Source organism: Fulmarus glacialis, unplaced genomic scaffold (assembly GCF_000690835.1).
Source record: "Fulmarus glacialis isolate BGI_N327 unplaced genomic scaffold, ASM69083v1 scaffold18841, whole genome shotgun sequence".
Lineage (NCBI taxonomy): Eukaryota > Metazoa > Chordata > Aves > Procellariiformes > Procellariidae > Fulmarus > Fulmarus glacialis.
In genome coordinates, this window is record NW_009194901.1 from 365 (window position 1) to 24,554 (window position 24,190).

The 24,190-nt window shown below is 40.0% G+C and overlaps 2 protein-coding genes across 2 annotated transcripts in view; one reads left to right on the top strand and one right to left on the bottom strand.

The window, feature by feature from the left end:
• The window catches only part of FAM161B (family with sequence similarity 161, member B), a 7,374-nt gene extending 224 nt beyond the window's left edge, over positions 1–7,150 (top strand). Inside the window, exons 2-8 of the mRNA XM_009587932.1 lie at positions 1,133–1,695; positions 3,360–3,697; positions 4,085–4,212; positions 4,501–4,668; positions 5,160–5,259; positions 6,686–6,816; positions 7,060–7,150. Coding sequence (XP_009586227.1) covers positions 1,133–1,695; positions 3,360–3,697; positions 4,085–4,212; positions 4,501–4,668; positions 5,160–5,259; positions 6,686–6,816; positions 7,060–7,150 — 1,519 coding nt within the window. The remainder of the gene's footprint in view (positions 1–1,132; positions 1,696–3,359; positions 3,698–4,084; positions 4,213–4,500; positions 4,669–5,159; positions 5,260–6,685; positions 6,817–7,059) is intronic.
• Positions 7,151–9,757: 2,607 nt separating this feature from the next.
• The window catches only part of ZNF410 (zinc finger protein 410), an 18,259-nt gene continuing 3,826 nt past the window's right edge, over positions 9,758–24,190 (bottom strand). The window contains exons 2-9 of the mRNA XM_009587931.1: positions 18,083–18,218; positions 17,570–17,803; positions 17,080–17,271; positions 16,069–16,228; positions 15,068–15,249; positions 12,228–12,317; positions 10,962–11,087; positions 9,758–10,397 (exon numbers count right to left, since the gene is read on the bottom strand). Of these exons, the coding sequence (XP_009586226.1) occupies positions 10,213–10,397; positions 10,962–11,087; positions 12,228–12,317; positions 15,068–15,249; positions 16,069–16,228; positions 17,080–17,271; positions 17,570–17,803; positions 18,083–18,218 (1,305 nt within the window). The 3' untranslated portion in view covers positions 9,758–10,212. The remainder of the gene's footprint in view (positions 10,398–10,961; positions 11,088–12,227; positions 12,318–15,067; positions 15,250–16,068; positions 16,229–17,079; positions 17,272–17,569; positions 17,804–18,082; positions 18,219–24,190) is intronic.

The window sequence follows — 24,190 nt, forward strand, 5'->3', positions numbered from 1 at the left end:
CTGACCAGCATCGAGGTGGAGCGTGAAGTCCCAAGGTGCACATGTATAGTACCAACACGCTGGCCACAAATGTATTCACAGATGGGAGGATGGGGCCAACAGGTGCCCACGTAAGTAACATTCACATAAAACATGAACAGCACAAATCCTGTTCCTGCTTGTCAGCTAATCACGCTTAAAATTTGCTAGCAGATCACACACGTTTCTATCCAGCATCCAGTCTTCAGAGCTGTGGTGTCTCCAACGTCTACCTCTCAGATCTCTTGTCTTTGTGGTTAGTCCAGCTTGAAGTTCACTAGTAGATCACACACACACACACACACACACACTCTTACAAAGGAAATAGTTTATGAAGAAGAACAAACTGCAGCAATCACCAGGCAAGTGTATTGACCAGGAGCCTGTTTACACATGATCAGCACCTTCTGTTACCTGCCTTTTTCCCATTTTCCTGATCTTGGTCTGCCCTGATCCTTCCTTTTACCTGCATTTATTCCTTCCCTAAATATCTTAGAAGTTTTACTCAGTTTCACAATCACCCTCAAACATCCTATGAGAAGTTTGCTATTTCAATGAGACCCATGATAGTCTTGGGGTTTTTTCTTATTATCAATTATATGGTCTTCTTATCAGCTACAAAGTTTCCAGCTGAACCTCTTAAATGTTGCACTAAAGCAGTTCCTTGCAATGGCCCTTCTATTAGCAGCTTACAAATTCCCGTGTTTGGTACTGGTTTTTAGGATTTGTGCATCTATGTGCTTAATTTATTGCCTCTCGTGAGTTTGTCTTTTATGTTGAGTAGCTATCAGCCAGATATCCCTAAAGTTGGAACTTTCTGGTTTACTTGTGGCCTTTCTGGCAATAGAGTGCTAGCAGCGTAATAAATCGCATTACAAAGCTAAGTAGGCATAACTGCCATTTTATACATGGAAAACAGAAAACAAGCAAAGCTCTGCTCACGAACTTTGGTAGCAAAGCAAACTAAGAGCCTGAGAACGATAAGCCCTAGGCCTGTTTTTTAACGACCAGCTCAGTCTACGGTGTCTTCTTCTTAATCAACAATATCTCCCTTCTTTTAATTCTATTTTTTAATAATTTCCCTTATTTCCCCTTCATAATGTCTTTGTCTTAGTCATACATCTGGTAACAAAAGGCAGTCCAGTTCTTTGATCGACCTCACCTCGGACAGTACCTGGGATCAGCAAAAGCCTCACTTGTTTCCTAAATCCTGCTTGAGGCCAAAAAGCGCTTCATCTCCCTGGATTCCTTCCATTACCATCCCTCAGCCCTTTGAAATGACACTGCGGGAAGCTCGCAAAAAGTCCCAGTTGATGAAGTCATACATGTTTCTTGAACTAGACAAAGAGAGAGACAAAAGGCAAAGCCAGGATGAAGCTGAATGTCAGAAACAATTCCGGGCACAACCTGTACCTGCCCATGTGTTTCTGCCCCTTTATCAGGAAATAATGGAACAGAACGAGATTCGCAGGCAAATAGCAACACGGAAAAGAAAGGAGCTGCTACTTGCAACCCAGCGGCCCTTCAGTTTCCTGGAGAAGGAGGAGAAAAAGAAAGAAGCTATCAGACAAAAGTTCCTGGCAGCAGCAATCCCAAATGAGAGCTCCAAACAGAAGCAAGCCAGTAAAAAAGTTCCTAAATCTACTTATGACGCACTTCTTGGAGATAAACTCAAAGGTAAAAACTCCCTGCCAGTCCCTTCTTATCTCCATGCTGGAAAGTAGGACCATGACCCATAGGGCGTTACTTGGAGTGTAAAGCCAATATCATTACATCCCCTGGTGTTGTCTAGTCTCCTGTGTATCACCGGTCATCATGTTTCATCTAGATACCCTTACAGCAGTGTCCTAAATTTAGTAGTCTTGTATCAGTATCATCAGCAGCAGCAGTTCTGTACTACTCCCCAGCACACATGGGTACATTGAGCTCTTCAGACAGATTTCCATACCCCTTTTGCCACAAATCACGACAGTTTGGGAATCCTTCCCTATACCTTTGGTTATGCTGAAGGGACTTAGATGATTTGTGGCACAAACGTGAAGACAGAGGTAGTGCCAGAAGCGTCCAAGGTCCATGCAGTATCTTGGAACTGACAATTTTACTCCCACCCAAGTGATCTGTGCTGCATAGGATCCCTAGGAGAAAAATATTTCCTGAGCCCAAATCAGGCAATTAGTTTGGTTCTAAATGATAGTGCAGTAGTCCAGTCTCTCCTGCCATTCTCTGACGTTTTCAGTTAATCTTCCCACTGGCTCTCCACCTTCTTATTAAGTGCTAAAACAGGGGATCATTCTAGTCAGAGGGACAGCTAAGGAAATTTTCCTGATGCTTGCTTTCTTTCAGGTGGCTTAAGCCCCAACAGTTTTAAGTTTGAAGTAAGCAATATAGACTTCACACTTGAATGTAGGAACTAAACCAGTCCTTGATAATCCTCACTGTTTTTCTCACCCCTTTCTTTTTTTTACTATTTCCCACTGATTTCTTCTTGAGTATACACCAGTTCAGTTTTCATCAGAAAACATTCTGTTGTGGTGCACTAAACTAAATAGATTAGAAAGGTAAAAGAGAGCAAAGGACAAGCCATTGTTCTGTTTCTATCTGGTATATGAGAAAGGAGAAGGAGTAAACATTTCATACCTCAGTCAAGGCAAACTTATAAATAGACTCAAAGTCTTATTTTGCAAACAGCAGTATTTGCAAACAGCAGCCAACTATTTGTCTGCATTTTCTCAAATATTTAGTGCTGCACAGGAAAGGGCTCAGTTTGACGCTATACCCTGAAACACATTCTTTCTATGGAAATTTTGTCACAGAAGTCACAAGACATGATCTATCCACCAAATGCTCCTTACTTAAAATCTTTTCCAATATAGACAAACACGGCTGGATATTACACAGAAAAGCCATCATCTGTTACAAGTATATTTGAACAGCCCATTTGGATCACACAGTCAACATAATGACATAAAGTCCCATAAGAAAAGTAGAACCTTGATTAACACAACAGGTCTGCAAGTCAAAGGGCACAAGTTATCTGGTAGCCCTAAGAACAGGAATAGGAGGAGAAGGCCTGTTCAGTAACTTGCTCTGACACGTGAAAGAGATATCTAGAGATTAATGCCTAAGAAAGAGACTCTACCATGTTTTCTTCTGGTATCTTTGAATGTTTTTTTTCCTGGGAGGCAGAGGAGAGAGAGAGGCTGGAAAGTGGGGAAAGAGAACACAGGATGTCTGGTCTCTCCTGTACGTGTAGCTGCCATTGTTTAGAGTTGTGCAGTGGCAATTTCACAGCCTTTTATGTCACTCATATTCTTCTCATTGCTTTGCTTTTGATTCATTAGAAGCTGAACTCTACAGAGAAATCCGCATTCAAATGAGAGCCAAGGATTTGCTTGAGAGCTCTGTAGCTCTTATAGATACTAGCAACTGTCGGAGGGAGCCTCAGTCCCGAACTGCCACTAAAACTAAGCAGGAGAGACTTGGCTTCTTGCAGGACAAAAGTTTCAGCTTCAAGCCAAGGATTAATCCAACAATACCGGATTTTGAAGGACTTTACTGGGCATTTCAGAGGGAAGCAATAAGGAGACAAGAAATCAAAGAGGCAACTCATAATAAGCCATTCAAGCTAAGAACCTCCAATCTCCGTGGCAGGCAGAGGCAGGCTAATGAAAAAATAAAGGTGAGATGACTGGATATTTCTGTGGTACTGCTTTCTCCGATCAAGATAGCAACTTCTTAAATTTATAGCACTTATTTATGGATGGTTAACGTCCTGTGACCTCTGCCCTTGTCTTGGGAGTACTGCAGAATTCTAGGACAAACCAGAGAAAAAAATTCTACACAAAGAAATGAGCTATGACAGCTAAGGCTCAGCCACCCTTCCATACTCCTAGTCACATCTCCTTCCCCTCACCCCTCAGCCCCTTCCCAGGTAAATCCCTACTGATGGAAGAGTGAAGAATGAGTGCGTTGCCCACACACCCCAACTGTTCTCTTTGGTAGACAAAGAACAAAGGAGATTCTGTACTGTGAACAAATACATTGAATGAAGTTCCTCTTTTTTCAGGATTCTCAGCAACTTTCCAAGGTTTCAGTGCAAAAAAGTCATTCTCTGACCGGACTTTCCTCTCTCTCTTCCAACACCCTTCCAGTGCATATTACAGATGCAGCTAGAAAAAGGGAATCTGCTATCAGGTAAGTAGAAAAGTTTGTCTACAAGACAAACCAACTAATGATCAAAATGGAGGAAAAAAGTCAATGTTTTCCCCCATCACATCAACTACATCAACAATACTTTTCCTAGATGTTTCTCTGTCTTCTTTCTTTGCTAATTCTTGCCCTGCCTCCCAGTTGATTTGGGAGCTGCACACTCGTATGTCTGAAATTTTGCTTTTCTCCTTAGAGGACTACAAAACTGAAATTCCCTCTGGCATGTGGTCTGGCAGTCTCAAGGGAGCTCATTAATAACTTTTTTCTATATAGATACTCCCAAGATAACAAAAAGGAAGGGGACAAAGAAGGAATTTATTGGCTGGAGAAACAGAAAAAGAAATGTCAAGCTATCCAAAAGTCAGTGAACAGCCGAGCAAAAGCCCTGGATCCGCATAAAAGTCTGGAGGAAACACACAAGGAGAAGTCAAAACAGAACCGGTCAGTATCCTATTCTGCACAGAAATTACACACATTTGCTCTACTAACTGGGGATCGTCAGATAATTCTTTAGGAGGAATTGGGTCTAAGAACATTCCTAGCCTAACTTTTTTGGCTCTCATACCCATTCCACATTCATTTGAGTTTCTTGACAATTCCACGCTACTCTTTCCATACAGAACAGTTTCCTTTAGATTAACATTTGTAGAAACTGATTTTTACAACCAAGCCAACTGAAATATATAATTTGGTAAAGCACACATAAGACAAGGTTTTCTAAAAACGTGAACATTAGTTCTCTGCCTACATTCTAGTAAAGCTTTGCTAATGGGTCCATAACTTGCCAGCAATAGCAGTGTTTTGCCCAGCATTCGGAATCAAGACAATTACCAGAGCTATTTAAAGGACAAAACAGTTACTGAGAATTCCTCATTCCTGATCAGCTACAATCAGAAGGAATATGTATTAGACAGGGAACTTTTCCATTTCAGGCAAAATATGAGAGAGAGAACAAAGGAATACAGAAAGGAGCTGGAAGAAATGCAGCTGCGAGTCAAGAACAGACCATACCTCTTTGAACAGGTCACCAAGGTAACTGGTCAAAGTTCCAGAGTGTTTCTGGGTGACAGGATACATTGTTTTCATTTAAGACAGGCATTAAGAAATCTAGTCTCAAGTTAATTCACGGATAAGAAGGTACAAATGGTTGCATAGTCTCTTGACTACACTTAAAATAACACCTGGAAGGCCACCCCAAAGTATAATTTAAATTCCTTCCCACCACTTGAAAAAACAGTCAGACTTATTTCTTGATTGTAGAGCTTTCTAGTCCCTAGTATAAATTGCAATCAAAATATATGGCCTGATCAAAATTAAGGCCTTATCACACCAGAAATTATATGAATACTTACTCCACACCTGAATACCATAGCCTACAGTCTAGACATTTTAAACTTTTTTTCTTAAAACCCTCTCCAGTTGAGCACTTTTTCTTTGTACTTCTAGTGCTACTAGAAAAACATTAATAACAGTTATGTCACTTATATCACCTGCAAGCTCTGCTATCTAGGGTTGCGTTGAGCACATCACATCCATCACTCAGTACCATCTGCAAATCTATATTGTACTTGAGGTGTAGATACAATCTTTACTCTTTACAAAGTATCTTTTTCCCTGGGTTTTCTCTTTCAGTTCTGTCTCCTGCAGGGATGATATCTAGTTAGAGACATAGTGACAATACATTGACAACATGCTGATTTAAGATTTGTCAATAGAAAGTACCCTCCTGGGTCAGACTTTCTGTTCAGATGAGTGGTTAATAGAGGCAGAAAACACATTTTGTGATAAATATTGGAAACATTTCTGTTTGCCACATTGGTAAGAATTCACCAGTATCAACAGCATTCACTCATGTTGAGACAAGACTTCTATCCTTCCACATAGAACACCTTAATCTTTAGGAACCGGCCAGTCCCTCTGGAAAACCGCCATCTCAGACTACATTAATTTGCAAGGTTTATTGGGAGGCAGTGAGGATATAGGATCCAGGATACTTGGTTTTCATTTTCTTGAAGATGAGCTGATACGAAGCTATTTCACAGGTGCCCTCCGTTTATTGAACTCCACTGTCATTAGTGCTTACAAATTACAAGCAAACATGCTTCCAGAATTTCTCACAACCCTTTTTTGCACATATTCTCAATCTGAGTGTCCCAGTCAGGACTCGGACACAAGTATGCTAGTCTGGTAAGACTGGAATGCTGTAGAAACAGGAGAACAGAAGAAGGAAGAAAAAGAACAGAAGCAGGGAAAGGTGAGCTCTGGCTTTGAGAGATGTGAGACATTCTCCTAGTATTCAGTTTTGGTACTGTACTGTATGGATGACAAAAATTCTGGACAGGGGCTTTGCTGTCCTCTTGTTCTCATTAGGAGCATCAGCCATGAACTTTAAAACAACTTGACCATTATGGGGAAGCCCCAGTTCTATGTGCTTACTGTTTAAGTTTCAATTTCATAGCGTGATGCTCGTCAAGGAGCAGAGCGTCGCTACAGACAAACCCTCCAGCAGGTTGGGCTAAGCGAAGAATTTGTAAGGAAAAAAGGGAAAGATGCCACTGACTTGCTGGAAGAAGAATCTGACGTTCACAGGTAATAAAACCAATGCAATACAGCTCTTTTGCCTTTGAGTAGAAATACTTTCCTTGTTCATGAAAGCATTCCAGTTTGTATCATCTAGTGCAGCAAAATTAAATCAACTTCACTCCTCTTATTAAGCATCATGGCTTCTCTATCTTAACTCCTACAACTGCACTCTATTTCTTATGCATGGGGCAAAGCAGGAAGTAAGCACTGCAAACTATTTCCGGTATTAGACAATCACTATTTCTGCAGAGCGCCCAAGCCTCGGGGTGAAAAGGATGACTCTACCATACAGGAAAGAGAACCTCAAGAGGAACAGAGCGGAAAGGAAATGGCAGCATGAGATCTAGCAGAAGAATCCATTGATCATCTCTTGATTTTTTTTTTAATTCAAGATTGTCCAGGTTAAGCCTCGGGAACTTTCTGGTTTAGGCTGACACCTAAGAATTGCTCTGGGGTGAGATGTGAGAACTTAGTAAAGGAAAAAAAGACCAACTGTTGTTTAGAGCATGTCTTGTCCAACCCAGCAAACCCTGCAGCCTTCCTTAGCCTTCACAAGTGTTCCCTGTGTAAGACATTTCTCTTTCTTTAATGGGAAACAAAACAAGTTAAGAAGGTTGAAGCAGTATCTTTGGATAAAAGTAGATATGAACAACTGAAGAGGTACATCCTCTAGTGTCAGCTCCTTGTTCATGCCACAGAAGCACACAGAAGGGGAGACTGCTTTTACACATATATGTGGTAGAATGCTTTTAAACAAGGTATTTTTAAAAAAAAAAATTGCAGGATTTGACCTACCTTGGGAGAAGACTCAGAGAGAAGTCCTTCTCTGGTATTAACTTTTCATTCACTCATTACCAGCTCTGCTCCTTCCTCCCATTGCGAAGAAGCAATAGTCTTTCTATATTAAAATATCTCCATATCTTCATTGTTTGAAACTGTTTTAACATCTTACCAATTTAGGTCATTAATTTTGCCTGAAAACCAACCAAAATTATGAAGAAGGTTGCAATTAAACAATGCATCACTTTGGATTGCTGTTGTCCAATTTTACAATTACTGTGATATGAAAGATGGACCTTGGTGGAAGAAAAATTAGGTATTACCTGTCAGCATGTTGCACTCAAATGCCAGGGGCATCTTAAATGGTATAGTTCACACATTCGTGGTCTTCCTTTACCTGACAGTAATAACAATCTCAAAAATACAAACCCTTACCACCTGGAATGTTTTCCGAGAATTATGATATGAAAGCACTTTGTGATTAAAAGATTTTTAAATGGCTATCAATGTTTCTGCATTGTCCAATTTCTTTATAAATCATCTTTTTCTTACTTTTTAAATGGAAACTGTGTCTCTCTTCATCTTTGTTACCTCAATCCATTTCTCCTTACACTGTAACAACAAAACCTCGTCATCAAATCAGAAATACAGTACCTGTAAGGGCTACCACATTAGATAAAGATATAAAACGGAGACCATGACATTTTTGATCGTAACAAAGTACTAGATCCAAGAATTTATGGCCCTGGGGTTTCAGGCTCTGTTACACTTCCACAGAGATCAATTCATGCTGATACATAGCTGAATGCATTTGGTTGCAGCAGTCCTCCTTACTGACCCAAAGAATCTCCAACAAATCTAAGTTAGGCTTGTATTTTTACCTTTTTCCTCCTTTTCCTGTTGAAGAACTTTCTACACAATGCAACTACTGAATGCTGTGTCACAGGTTGAAATGCAGCCCTTTACCAAAGAAATTCCCAACGGGTTGGAAATACTTCCGTCACTGTAGAGGCTTTCCACACTGAGAAGGGGCTTAAGCACCTGGGAGTGTTCAAGGAAGGCTGTTATCAGCGTACCAGTTTCTACATAGGTTTAATTGTGTAGGACACACAAAGGCTGTTCTTTCTCCTGTATCCCCTGGAAAAGAGCAGTGATGTAATCCTACTGTCACTATGCCTTGTCACATTGAAAGAGGATGGAAAGAAGATTTCCTCCATACTCCAAGTCTGTGGTCTAAAGCCCATTGGGCTTGTATGGATATATCTGGAGCAGTTAGAGGGAAATTTTAATACATACATTTTAAGGGGTATTTACTAAAATTGTTTAATACTTTCCATAATAATACTTGATGATGCTGGAAAAAGAAATTTGCAAGTATGTGAAGTGTAAAGGAAAACCTTAAGAAAGGAGGAACAAAGGCTTGACTTTAAATTAATATATGATATTATGCCATATCCCTTCAACAAATACTAAGGTGACATGCATGAATACAGTAACACATAAATCCAAGTCTTAATATTCAAAAAAGAAATTGCTGAAATGGTGATGAAAGTAAAAGCATCAAACTAAGTAACTGAAACTCAATAGCACCTTTCTTGCTAAACAAAGTGTTGTTCTGAAAGTAGGATTACATTTCTGTAATCCTAAAAGAGATTTGTAATCTCTTAATATATCTCAAAAATGGTATGAAAATAAAGAATTTCCAATTTTGCTCTGGATTTTTGCATTTTATGAAAATATTTTGTTATTTTTCGTTAAAAGAATTACAGCCTGTTCAGCTGACCAGTAAAAATACTGTAGTAAAGAAGACATCTCACTAGAGCATCTCCCATCAATTTATGAGATGGTAGCCAAACAACAGATCCTGATTCAGAGGTACCTGATGAAGCTTCTGCAAGAACCTCCAAATTACAGTACCTTTAATGACAGCAGCACTACCTTTACGTTCAGCTAGGGAGCAACATATTCTCTTCATATAGGAGGCTATTATAGACGTGTAGTATCTTAGCAAAACTCTGCATTCTTAATAATCCCAATTCTGAAGACACTCTCTAAGTTAACAAAAATTCAAGACATCTACATGGTAGGCTCATTTAAAGAGCTTGATATACCAAACAAATTTTGGAGGAAAAAGTGACTGGGGAAAGCAGGAAAAGAACACAGCAAATGTAATTAAATGATATCAAGTAGTACATTTATTTCAGATAGTAAGTCAGCTTCCGACAGTGAGATGTATTAGAATATAGTCTCCGAAGGTAAAGGATGGAAGGAAGGCCTGTTGCTCAAGATACTGCATGTTCATACAGTGCCTAGCACAATGAGGTCCCGGTCCTTAACTGGGGCTCCTAGGTGCTCCAGCAAAACAAACGCATTAGGCTTTAGGAGAATGGACTGCATAAACAGTTTTGAAATGGCGTTCCACAACATGGGCTAAATGACACCTAAGCAGCAGACTTCACCTTTTAAGCTCTGCAAGAGAGAAACTTGGTCCAGTAGGTCTTCTCCAACTCCAGTTTTATGATTCATTCTCCATCTACCCACCCGCTCTGTGCACAGTTAAAGCAATGTTCACTTGTCCCACTCCAACATGGTGAGCCTCTAGGAGGAATGATTGATCCCACTTCAGTCACCACATATAAGAGGGCGGAAAAAAGAGCAGCTGGTCTCACCCTCCTCTACTCCAATAATAGACTCAGTGTCTGGCAGGTGCAGAGACTCAACACCAAGGCTGGGCTGAGAGTTCATGGAGATGAGATTCTTACTATGCACTGTAGATTCTTCCAGCAAACTGCTGCCCATCAGTGACTCTATCGTGAAAAAAAAAAAGGGTAAAACAAAATTCTCATGGTGTAATGACACTGCAATATACGATACAATCCCTGCCCGCCTCCAAGTCACATAGACTTCCTCCCTAGACACCTACTTTATCCGTTCCTACTCTTTGGGCATCCAGTGCTCCAATGGATGGTAACTCCTATATTTATTGTTTTGAGCTTTAGTATGGTGGGATCTCATGCAGGCTTGGCTTTTTCTTTAAATAAATCACATTGCATAAAAAAAACAGGCTTCTTACAACAAGAATACATAATGAAGGGCACAAATTCCATGTGAAGAAAGGTACCAGATTCATGTTAATTTTGAAAACTATAAACCTATCTGCCCCTTGACCACAACACAGAAATACACCTTTGTCTTCTATCCTGCAAAAGAGGAGGGTGAGCAATCCATCCTCATCTCCAAGAGGAACAGTCTTTTATTGCTTGCTGGCTTGTGGTCTCGTATTTTCAGGACAAACATCTTCCCTTCTCTTTGACCATCCACTAACTCTTTCCTGAACTTCTCCCCCCCAGAGAGTGCCCTCCCTTCCTTACCTGGCTGTTCTCGCTCTCTGCTGCCAGCTGTTCCAATTCGGGAGTGGTGTTTTCTCATATGCACATTTCTGCTACCACTCTGGGAAAATGTCTTCCCACAAATTTGGCACTGATGGGGCTTCACTCCTTGGAGTAGAAGGGGGAAAAACATCCCAAGAATTACCAAATTGGGAACAAAGACCTCATCAACCAAGAAGCCAATAATGCTGTTTTGAAATGGCTGTTGACAGCATTGGTGCTAATTATCAGTGAAAAAAGCAAATGAGAAATATTCCTGTTTCCTGGAGAGCAATAAAATTCTAGAACAGAAAAGTTTTAGGTATCAGTATTGCCAGCTGTTGGAAATCTCAAGTCTGAAGAGTAACATAAAGTCTTCAAGTCTGATTTATGAGAGGGAACAAGTTATTTGGAATCTCTTATTCAGTGATATCGAAATACTTGATGTCCCATACCTACAATAAAATGACCAAAGGCAAGGAAGCAGAGGCAAGGAAGCTATCTCCTGCCATCACACAACAAATTGCAGCATCTCATTTACATTACTGAGTAGTGATTGGATGATGACTTGTCACTGTGAAAGGATTTCCATTTTACAGAGCAGTCTGTCATTTTCACAATACAAGTATGATGTCCATAGGTGTGAGCTCAATAGCATGGAAGCCAAGGAGACAGGAAAGAAAAAGCGTGGAGAACTCAGGTAATCCCAAAAGTTACTACCCCAGTAAAATCTTCCTTTCCCCAAACAAGCCATATTCATTATGTGCTGATGATATTTAAGATAAATCAAGCAAAACAGAAGGCAGGAGCTTTGAAACACTTGTGAAATACATTTCCATCTAATGCTTTGTCCAATTACAAGTATATAGTATTAAAAAATAAAGGAAAACCCTACCTATGGCAGAAACCCACTCATGAGAGATTTCAGATTTGAATGGCTTTGATTAATATATAGAGGTGCTAGATTCTCTCTTTTAAATAAAAAAATGGCAGCTACGAAACAGATATACAACTTCATGACATTTTAGAAACAATTTAAAAAATAAATTTTAAAACTGTAATTTGAATTTAGAAACATAAAATTTAAAAACAGAAACAACAGAAAAGATTAAGGTGTACAGGCTACAGGCACCACAAAGAAAGTCGTGAAACACTATGACCAGAAGTCCTGTAGAAACCAGGGGATTTTTCTTAAGGAAATCAAATCAAAGTCCTACAATACAGATCTTTTCTCAGATAGGTCACAGAATGTCAGGTGAAGACTCTTACCTGAGTGGACAACCAAATGTTTCCGAAGGCTGGAGTATTCGGCAAAGGAGCGACCACATCCCTGTGCCTCACACAGAAAGGGTTTTTCCCCTACAAAGGAAAAGTAAAAGTAAGTTCTTAGATTTTGGGACCACAACTTGATCTGATTGTCCAAGTCCCTCTGAAGATCTCTACCCCACTCTCCCTTTTGGCCTTACATGCAACAAAGTTCAATGGAAATTACATGTGTGCTTCCTAAGGCTTTTAAAGCATTCTCTTCATCAGCTTTCAAGAGGAAACACTGACATTGTTTCTGAAATATTCTTAGATCATCATTCACTGAAAGTGAAGCAAGGGTCCACTGTGTCTAAATAGATCTTCCAAGTATATAAATACCAAGAGGGTAATACAAAAGTGCCTAGACTATGATATATCTTCTATATGCAGTTCTTAACAACCAGCTTTCTGCTTCACACACTCCCAGGATCCTGATCCCTTTCTGCCTCTCAGTGCCAAAAATCCCATTAACTGATATGATTTTCCTTCATATCAGATTCTATACTTTATTTCAGATCAGGCTGAACTTGGCAACATCCTGTGAGAGATGTGTCAGTCATTTATATTTATGCGTGGAGGAACAATAATTCAAGGCACAATTTGTTCTCATAGGCTGAAATCTGTTATTTTTATATATCTCCACAGCTATTTTTGTATTGGTCTACATGATGATAAATTGGGAAGTGACTACACTAATGCAATGCAATATAATGAATCTGTTCTAAACACCCTCTTAATAAAGCCTTAAATAAAACTAGAAGTAACTTTTGCCTGCAACATCCCACTAAAGAATTCAATATACTCATCTTTAACACTATGATTTCAAGTCTTTACTGTATCAGAGTAACAGCAAGTCCACAGGAGATTAAGCAAGCTGTTTTAGCTATTTTATTGTCTAACATATACATAGTTCTTTCAGAGTAAACTTGTTTTTAAAATTGTTTCCACACTGATTTTGCCTTTAGAAGTCCCCTCCCTACAGTTCATTTCTCAACTTCCTATCTCCTATAGCATTCAACAGATCTGAGCAAAAAGGATCAACAGAGCATGTTCTGATTGGTGTTACAAAGCTGAAATATGGGGCAGATTCTCAAACGCTGATTGTACCTTCTGCCTCGTTATAAATATTTAAAACTTGGAAAGAAGGAAGAAAAACTACCATTGACAAAAATAACTACACAGTTCCATCTATAAGAAACCTTAGATCTATTTACACCTGCAGTTTTATAACACCTTTGGTCTGATCAAACTCTTAATTGCACATTATCAATTTGCAGTTAAGAAAGTTATTATTTACTCCTCCAAAAGCTACTACTTTGTTGGTTGCAGAACACTCACTCTATCATGGAGGATTGTGCATGTGTCAGCTGGGCCTATTAACTTTATCTGCACCTTGGCTGGGAGCTTAAGTGCAAAAGACAACTGTAAAAACTATGGCTGCTGTTACTACACATTCAAAATTTTATTATTGGTATATATAATTTTTAACTACATCCCAACATCTGCCCCCAAACCGTGTGTTCTAGCTAGACTGCAAATTCTTTAAAATAGCAACCTATTTCCATGTATATCTACAAAGTACATACCATACGGTAGTGTTTAAGTAAGGCAGAAGGCATAAACAGCTGCTGGCGGCCCACATAATCTGTGATTTCATTTTACTAGAGAAGCCTTGTGCTCTCACAGTTGTCAAGGTTATTCTGAAATGTTAACCAACTGTAATGCAATACTACCTTCCTAAGGTCATCAGGGAATCTCTAACAATATTCTGAGAGGCTTGAACTGGGCCATTTGTTTAAGTGGTGTGATAACCCTGAGGCTTAAAAAAACAAACAAACAAACCCACCAGAATATTCATTATGAACTTTACTATTAAATTGCTGATCATTTCAGCAGTAACTTGTGTGCCTTTCTCAAACAACTTCTAGGATAAAAACACCTAAAGCGCTTTATGCAGTTGTCCAGACCTTGGCTGGTACACCAACTTCTAAAAATATTGACAAGGGGGGATCAAATACTCCAGAGGAGACAGCATAAACAAACCATGTATAAAATACAGCACTATGAAATAACGGTTCTTGTTTTATTTAATATAAAAAGCTGAGCATGAGTTAAGAGTACATAGGCTTCAGCATATGGTAACATCCCGAATTAGCATTAGCAGAAACAGAGCAGTTTGCATGCCAAAATGCTGTCTTCTAATTATTGCCTTTGCTACTATATTTTTGCTATTCATTCCACTGTTCCTCACTTCCCTAAATTTCCCAAATGTAGTCATTCTACAAGCAGCATAGGTAACATAAGCTAGTTAGAATCAGCCAGATGTCAGTACAGCTACGACTGTGTCCACCAGGACTCCACACTGGAGAAATATCTAAGCTATTGTGCCTTTCAGGAATTTAAAGTAGCTTCTTTATAAAAAACAATTACAGCAGTCATGTTCACTAGCTATTCCCTTGTGAACAGTCTAGTTTCTCCCCAAAACAACACACACCCCTCCCTCCATCAAACAACTTGAGGGGGGAAGGGAATCTTCAGAGCATGGGTCTGAGCAGAGTACAGCATCATCATATGGTATTTGAAGGGTGAAACCTATGTGAAATTATACAGGATAGTAAGGGGGGTAAGCAGTTGATTAACTTGACGTATAGATCAATGTGAATTAATAGAAAAGAGACATTAATGAAGGGCAGAGATAAACAACATAATATTCTCAAAAGTTTGAGGACGGAGGAGGAAGCGGCTTATTCCTCAGTAAAGACCCCACCTCTGCAGACCACAAATATGTGAGGTCTAAAACACACCAGTGTGAATTCGTAGGTGGTTCTTCAGATTTCCAGCTGTTGTGAACTGTTTCCCACAGCCCAACTCTGTGCACACAAAGGGTTTTTCACCATTGTGAGTTCTCATGTGCACCTTCAGCCTCTGCAAGACGTAGAAACTTTTTCCACAGCCTTCTGCTGGGCAGGTGAAGGAGCGGTCGTTCCTGGAAAGCAACAAAATAGCTGTTTCATTACCAGCTACTGCAATGTATTTTTCATGAACACTTGACTTCTTTTTTTGATTAAATAAAAAGCAGAAACATTTAAACCAAAATTAATTATATCAGAAAACAGAGAGACTCAACCGAAGTGAGTGACCTAAGTCCTAAGGAACTAGAGTCTGGGTGGTCCGCTGGAAGAATTTGTTCAGGAAATATCTTTTCATCATATTGCCTTGCCTATTCTGTATCCAGAATGATTTAGTAAAGCAGTGCAACAGATTATACAGGAATATTGTGGAATTTCAGTCACTGGAGGATCAAAAATGACTGTATGTGTGTTATATGTATGTGTACATATAACATATGCTGGCCCTGTCTCAGGGCAAGATGATGGGCTCATGTCTATTGAGTCCTTCCCAGGTTTTAAGCTTCTCATCTACAATTTACCTTAGAGACTGCCAATTTCTTATATAAAAAAGATTGGGGTCATTTGTTAGAGCAAGCAACTTTGTTGAAGGATATATAAAAATATGATAGCATCCTACAAGTTCTAATGTTCACTATATGACAGAAGTGATAGTGACGCTCTTTACTGAGCACCTGTTAAAATACAATGTTCTAAACCGAACACTAACAAGGACCTGCAAAAATAATCTAAATCTGGTCAAAGTGTTTCAACATAAATGACCTAAAGCAAGCAATGGGCCTAGTATTTCTAAGAGTAATACCAAGTTTTCACAGCCTGTCAATGTCAAAAACTAACGCTATCCCAAATACAGAGCAGTTTTTCAAACTCATAACATACAGCTTTATTCCACTCACCGGTGTGTTTTCAGATGATACTTGAAGTGAGCTGGCCACACAAATGTCCGATCACAGCCCTCAACTGTGCACTTCAGCTTCCTTTCCACACGAGATAAATGAGGAATGGGGCTAGAGTCTTTCGGCTGCCCATCTCCTGAACAAAGATGAACATTTTCACCTGGAAGAAAAAGCCCAGCAAAATCTAAAGAAGATACAGATTACTATAATGTGTCAAATTTAATAGATAAAAACAGCATCATATATGATACAGGACTGTAAAGCAGGTATGTGCCTGGCTACTAATTGTTTACCATGTCCTACATGCTGCTGCCTAGCCCATAACAGGGATCAGACACAGATTTGCAAACTTCACCAGGCCCATAAACTATTCCCAACAAGCTATCTGTGTCACATCAGCTGCTACCGGATGAGGCTTATCACAAGAATAGAAAGCCAATGCATCAAAAATTATAAAAATGGTCTCTATATCAATATCAACCAACCAATTTTAAGTATCAACCAGGATAACTATTTTTAAAAACACCTTAGCTAAAAAAGAGATATTGCATTTGTTTGCATCTATTTATTAAAATAATTAAGTCACAAAGCATGTGACTAAATCCAATTATGTATTCTCCAGAAAGCTGATCTCCAAACCAAATGGACCTAAGAAAAAAGTATGAATTACAGTATGCATTAAAAATAGACACTTGAAAGTGAAAATGAAAGTTGAAATACAAGCAGCTACAGGCAGAAAGAAGATACCCTTTACATGTACCAGAGAACATGTGGACTACAATGGAACTGCTGGCTCCACTGAAGTTCATTCCCTGAGAAGAACTGAGGAGCCTATTTATATTGCAGAAAAATTGCATGATTGTTCTGAATAATTCTGTCACTGATGATTTGAAGACATGTCAGCGTAGATTAAAAGCAAGAGAGAGTGAAAGAGAGAGGAAGAAACAAGCTGAAACTAGGGGCCTTGTATGGAACATTCTATTTTTGAGACAGAAGCAGGGTATTTCCTACCATTATTGCTTGCTTTGGCATTCTTAGCGAGCTGTGCCCGAGTGGCAGCAATTAAGCTGTCATGGGCCAGTTCTTGCACTCGTAGGAACCATGGGGTACTGCTGTCTGTGCTATCATGAGAGAGAAAGTCATTCCCAGAATCTTCTGCTTCATCTTGAACAAACACCAAGTGCTCTGCCGGAGACCCCAGCCCTAGAAAAGAAGACAACTTCATGAAACAGAAGGATAATGTAACAGAGGGAAATTTCTTTTGCTTCCCAGAGGCTAGTGTTCATGGCATAGATGTAATAGCTGCACTGAAAAAGTCTTCACTGACCTCTGTGTTGTAGGAAGCTGTTGATGATTAAATGCTCCTGAAATATCCAATAATGCCCAGCAAATTTCGTGATCTTTCCCCTTCATAAGCAGCAGGGACAGAGTTGTACTTGTATCTCCTGCATTCTGTTGTCTGAGACATATCCAGCCAGATGGCAAACAGAAGGAGAATTACCTGCTCTTGTTAGGTTGAGAAGAATAAATGAAGTGCTGTCACTGGGCTGGAGGTCTTGCAATAAACTGGAAGTCTCTGGAGTTGACAGAAGTTCAGATGGTTTCTGTACATTCTGTGCCCTTGTTTCCTCTCCATCAGGGCCCACATTTACCTGGAGACTTCTCAAGACAGCAGATGAAGAAACATCTTTGGAAGAATTAGCGTGACTTGGAGAAGTGAGATCTCTCTCATCATCTAGTGAAGCAAGTGAAACCAGAGTAAATAAACAGTATGAATACACTATGACTAAAAGATACCTATGAAGTTATTTTTCTAGAAAAAAATTAGAAGTTGAGAGAGATTGGAGGAGGAAAGAATTTTCTAACTAGTCAAACTTCACTGTTAAATGAGAAAAGTTTCAGTCACCCTTCTGAACCTGTTCCTCCATCCTTGGAATGGCAGTGCGTCACAGTGGCGCAGTAAAGACAGCTGTATAAAGGGCACGCTCACAAAGATCTGCCGCATAGATTTTACCTGGCAACATGAGTCTGTTGCATTCTGAGGTCTCAGTAACAGGAAGAAGAGAAAGACAGGTGATGTCTTTTGGTTCTGATTCCACCAGCCCTTGTCCCAGTGGAATAGAAGTATTCTGAACAAACTGAACCAGCAGCTGAAAAAAGATACTGAAGATTAGGTCAAGAGCAGCACAAATAATTTTAAAAGGTACTAAACCCAGTCCATTACCCCCTACTGTCTTGTAGGAGACACTGAATATAATCCCATGAATACACATCAAAGTAAATGGAAGCTTTTCAATTTACATTAATGACAAAGAAGGAATTGTTTGTCATCTCTGAAGTACCTATAAAATTCTCACTTCTTTAACATACAATAAACAGCTCTGGATCATTGCAGACTACTCTGAAGGCTACTTAGGCTATATTCCTTTTTATTTAATCTTTTACCACGATAAATTTTACCAATATATGCCATGTTTTAAGGCATATATTCCTTTTTTATTCAGCTTTTAACACTTGATACTTTACTATGATCTAACCTTCCAAGTAAATGTTTTCCATGCTCAGCCTTTGGTACAGGTGTTTTTTTAAATCATTGTATTTACATACCTAACTGAAAGAAAGTTGGCCTTTCTTAAATAAAAAAGCAAGCAAAAGACTAGTTGCAAAGATGTCTAGCTAATGGCTATTCAAAATAGGCAGATAACGATCAGAGGAACAAGGTTGGGATGACAAAGGGGAGAACACAGACAGCCTTATCCATCCAAATCAGCTACTCCTAAGACCATCAAAGATGGACAATTAAAGCCATTGTCCTTAGTGTGAAACCCACCCACTAAGGGGATTCAACAGAAGAAACCCTCTCCAGAATACTATGCAAAATAAGGGGGACTATTGCATAAAGAGGTACAGGACTTATACTGGGATGCATTCCCTGGGGAGGACTTTGGGACTGAACAAGAGATTTGGGGGATTGTACAGGACTTATTATGCATTGTTGAAGGGAAAGGCCAAAGGCAGGAAAAGGAAGGGATCAAGGTGGATGAGGGCAGAACAAACACAGGAAAATGGAGAGGGGAGGATAAAAGAGGCCCATTACATATACGCAGGAAGTTGGTCAATTCAGTTGTCTGGCGCAGCCTAACCATCGCAGTCTGTCCTGTCTTCTTATTAAACTCTATTCCTAACTACTTCCTGTGTGATCCCGCTCTCTAGAGTGTGTGTGTGTCATATGCTAATGAACTCCAAGCCAGACTAGTTGGCAAGGAGAATGAGAGGTGTGGGGACATATCCTGGAGAAACCCATGAAGGTTGTCTCTAGGCAGCAAACCCTGGAAACAGAATCAGGCATTTTGCGCTGCCTTTGTTTGTTGTGGGTAAAGCTACCAGCGTCCTACCTGTGTTAATCTGTTTGGCGCCAGTCACATCTGTACAGTGCATGTGTGTGTATGCCTATTTGAAAATTGTACTAAACCTCACTAGCGGCTGGATCTAAGATCAGAAATAGGGAGCAGCCCTCATCTTGATGGGACCAGGAGGTGAGAAATGCCCGGGTGATTCAGTCCAGCAGATTTAGCTATCCTTAACATCAGTCAGCTCTGCCAATGCAAAAATTACTTCTGGTTAACTCCTAAAAATCTTGAGTTAATAAAAGGAACCTGACATTTGAAAAGGAACTGGAAGTCTGAGAAATCCCTTTCCTCACCCCTGAAAGTCTTCCCATATTTAACCAAGTTCAGAGCAGCAAAGCATGTGCCTTGTTTACTCATTCTGTCACCCTGACAACATCTCAAGCTTTTGTCAGACTACTGGATATAATGCTGGACTCCTCTTTACCTCCAAGGCACAGACACAGAAATGAGACTCTCTTTTTTCCATTACCAGTGCCACAGCAATCCATACTAAAATATTCTGATTTAACAAAGGAAGTGCTGCTGGGAGTTAGGAGATAACACAGCCCAACTTTTGCAATGGACTGAACTAATTCTTCTGTGAACTCCACAAGCTCTTTTAACAAATACAGTCTCAAACCTTTCCCCTGGATGGAATTAAACTTCTGGAGACCAGAAAGACTGAAAGGGGTCAGTTGTAACAGACCCAGACACATACTCCACATTTCAGAGACAATGCCCCTCAAAAACCATATATAGGATCTATTTATTTGGCTATAAGTTCTGTCAAACAGACTTACTCCTATACTCACATTCTCAAAATATTTTGAAAAACACAGATGAAAGCAATATGGAAAATAACAAAACACCAAAAACTTAACCCTCAATTCACTATTCCTTATCTCTAGGAAACTCCTTGACATAAAGATCCTGCATTCTGCTGCTGTCTAGCAAACAACTGTATGCAACAGACTTCCTTTATCTTTGGTATTTAGAAGGAAACTGTACAAGATGATTATTCAAAAGCTACTACCGTCATTGTGACACATTTTAGCATACATTCACACAGAGCCCAGATGGAGTTGTCTGTGCAGTGAGATGGTTCATCAGTGTCAAAAGAAACAGTAAAAAAGCATGATATGCCCATGGTATATTTGTGATTAAAATCCAACAGTCACTAATAATTTGATTCTTATTTTGTACGTTGTGATTGTCTTAGTATTTAATTTTCAGAACTACTGGCATCCAATTCCAAATTATTTCTATAGCAGACACCAGCCTTTTGAGCCTCTCCTACAACAGGACGAAGTTCATTAAATCAAAGAAACTGCAAAAACTTAATAGTTTGGGCTCTGATTCCTCTATACTTATTTCCTCCCATGAAAACACTGAAAATACTGATGTTTCCTCAAACAGTTTTACCTCGAAGAGTTACTGCTGTCAGAACCCTGAAGCCTTAATTGCCCTGAATGGCCTCACCTGGGGCCCACACCCACACCCTCTGCCCAGGGGCTCCTTTTAAACCCAGGGGCTCCATTTAAGCTCAGCCTGTGCTCCCTAGTTCCTTTCTGAGCTGTGTTATAGGTTTATCTGTCTCAAGCCCTGTCTCCTGGATGGACCTCAGACTTTTGCTGCAGCAGTGTCTCCAGCCCCATCTCCTGCTATTCCTGACTGAACTCTCTGGATACACCCTGGACCTGGTTCATCACTTTGCCTCACCCAGGGCTGTGGATGGACCCTGTTTCCAGCACCCATCTCTGCCTGCTGTGTGCAGGTGCTGCAGGATTGTGCCCTGGTCAGTGAGGACACTGCCTGGGCTAGGATCACCCTTGGCTCCCCACTCACCCTCCCTTAGGAGCAGCCTGTCATCACTGACAATTATGAAGGTAAAAACTAAGTTTTGAAGTCATTCAGATAGCAATATGCCACTTGAACTAGGCCACAAGCCAGACTGCAGTTTGAAAGGTTAGCATTTTTTCCTCTTAGGTATATTACAAAATTATCCAGAGGCCCCAGTCAGAAGAGGGAACTATTTTTATGTTGTCAAAAAAATACATAGGCAATAAGAGACAGTCCCTCCCCCAAGGCCATACATTCTAGTTTAAGATTAAAAAATAGGAGAAAGAGGGGTAAAAAGAGAAGGGAGTTAGGAATAACAGAGCAAGGCAACCAGATGAAAGAAGTTGGACTAAAAAAATGTGAGCAGCAAGATGGTTCTAAATTACTGGATTGTCTTTCATTTAAAAGCTGTTCATGATCCCTACTGCTGCCTACTCCACCACAAAACACTTCTTTTATGGACTTTTCTATTTTTTATACAGAAAGCCTTAGATAAAACTTTCCTCCTACAACAGGAAAGCTTTGCTTCAAACCTTCCACTTCCACATAGCAACATTAAGCCACTAGGGAAAAGCAAAATGCAGCAGCCACAAACAGATGCTCAAAAGAAAAGAGATGCTTTTAATTTTCTTTGTAAAGTAATAACAAGCTAGTACAGAGAATTAAAAGGGGGTAAAAGAAGCACAAGTAAACAAAAGGACATGAATCATGCTCATTGTTAAAATTTAGAATAAAAAACCCCAACCCTTCCTGTAAACTAAAGCAAACCAATCACTAAATATATCCCTCGCAACTCTACTTCAAATAATTCAGAGAAAACAAAAAATTTCATGTGACAGTTGTATCTTGACAGCCAAGTACTTTCAGAAACCTTCCTTCTGTTCAAAATCATTGAATACTTTTGTGACAACCACAGCAACTGGAATATGGGGAAAAAACTAATTACAAACACTGTGTGCTGCTTTCTTAAGTTTCTTTTAATTTGGTTTTGCAGCTGAAAGCAAATAGGAAATTGTAAGGCTATCTGGTAATTGGCTATTCAGCATAAAAGACAGACTAGGAACAGGAGAGGTGATAAATTAAATGTGCAGATATGCAAACTCTAACAAACTGCAGATAAGAGAGAGTAACAAAGACCAGAACTCCTGGGACACTGATGGATGGGCCATTACAGGAACGACTTGAGTGTGACCTTGAAGAAATTCAACCAGAAACTTTGTAAGAGATAGGAACAATATCATCATGGGTTACCAGAACACATCTCATAGGCAAGAGCTGGCGGATATTCTGGGACCAGGTAAAACTTCTTATTAAGATGTCTTAAGAGGACACTGTGGGAATGTGAAAAACTTATGGATGTTTACAGGAAGGATCACAGGCGGGGAAAGGGAGGGATCAAGGTGGATAGGAGAGGAACAACCAGGGGGAACAGGAAGGGGGTGGGCGATAATATGCGTCGACCACGTGTTAGCAGGCTGCAGGTCAGTACACTGCTCTGCCTCATCACTGTAGTCTATCCGTCTTCTTCTCAAATGCTGTTTGCTTCTGAACAGTTTCTGAGTACGTTCATCTACTTAACTTCAAGTTGGACTAGCCTGTGAACAGGAGGAAACCACAATCTGGAAACCCAAGATCCTGGCCAGAGGCTGGATTAAAAAGCCCAGGACCTGGAGATGGATACTGGAAGGACTCAAGGTTTGGCAGAGACTGGAAAGATCCATGACTGTGAGTATGCATGTCAGCTGAGAGAGGGCAATGTGTGTGGTATGCTAGCAAATTTCAAGCCCGATTACTTGATGAGTAGGAACAGAATTAGGCCATCTGTGTTCTTCCTGTTCATGTGAATGCCATTTGTGTTTGTGGGTGCCTGTAAAGGTACTGTACTGCCATGTGTTAGTGTTTAACAGCCATACGTGTCCGTACTGTCTATGTATGCATGGGTGCATATTTGCAGTTCAGCCTCAGCCTCACTTCTGCCTGCACCTGGGAACAGTCTAGTGGTCTCTTGTCTGAAGGACCAGGAGGGGAGGAATCCCCTGGATGCTACATTTTGTCAGATCTCGTAACCACATAATATCTGGCATCACAAATGGGATCCGGATGGGCCGTAAGTATTCCTGAGATGGTGACTATAGAACCTTTATGTAAGGAGGGGACTGATCCTTCTGCAAATATTGCCAAAGTGCTAGAATTTGTAACCACGCAGACAGAACATCTTGGGGCACCTGAATAGGAATAGTTAAGGAAATTGAATGTACAGAATATTAATAGAACACAAAAGGAACGATAAGAGGTGTAAAGTGGCTTTACTCTATAGCCAAAATATCCCTTGGAATTTGAAACAAATTTTGATATTAATTGCAAAAGGACATCCTCGACTTAGAGATTCAAACTTTATGGGCCAGATATGAGTCATACAGAGAGAATCTATAAACCTTGGAGGGACAAAATGAGCAATGTTCACCTGCATCTTGCTATGAAGAATTTTATTTTTGGCTCTGCCACACCACCTTCTTTATTATACCCTCCTTTTACAAAAAGAAACACCACATAACTCTGAAAAATCCTGTAAGTAATGTAGACAGTGTATGTACTAAAAGTGTAAAATATTTCTTGGCTCTTGTTACTAAACAAATAATTGTCATCCCTGCTGTTCAACAAGGGATGGTTGGACAGGGTGATCCCAGGGTCTATCACCACAAGCAGTGCAGAATGCTTGTGTTACCAGGAAGGCTTGGATAATGTCCCTCACCTGGGATATTTCCCTGGGGGTGGGGGGGAAGGGGGAGGAGCAGAATCTGTTTAAAGAACTGGGAACCCCTCCTAGAGATCCTAAAAAAAACCACAACCCCCCAAAAAACCAACTCCCAAAAAACCAAACCCCCAACTCCCCC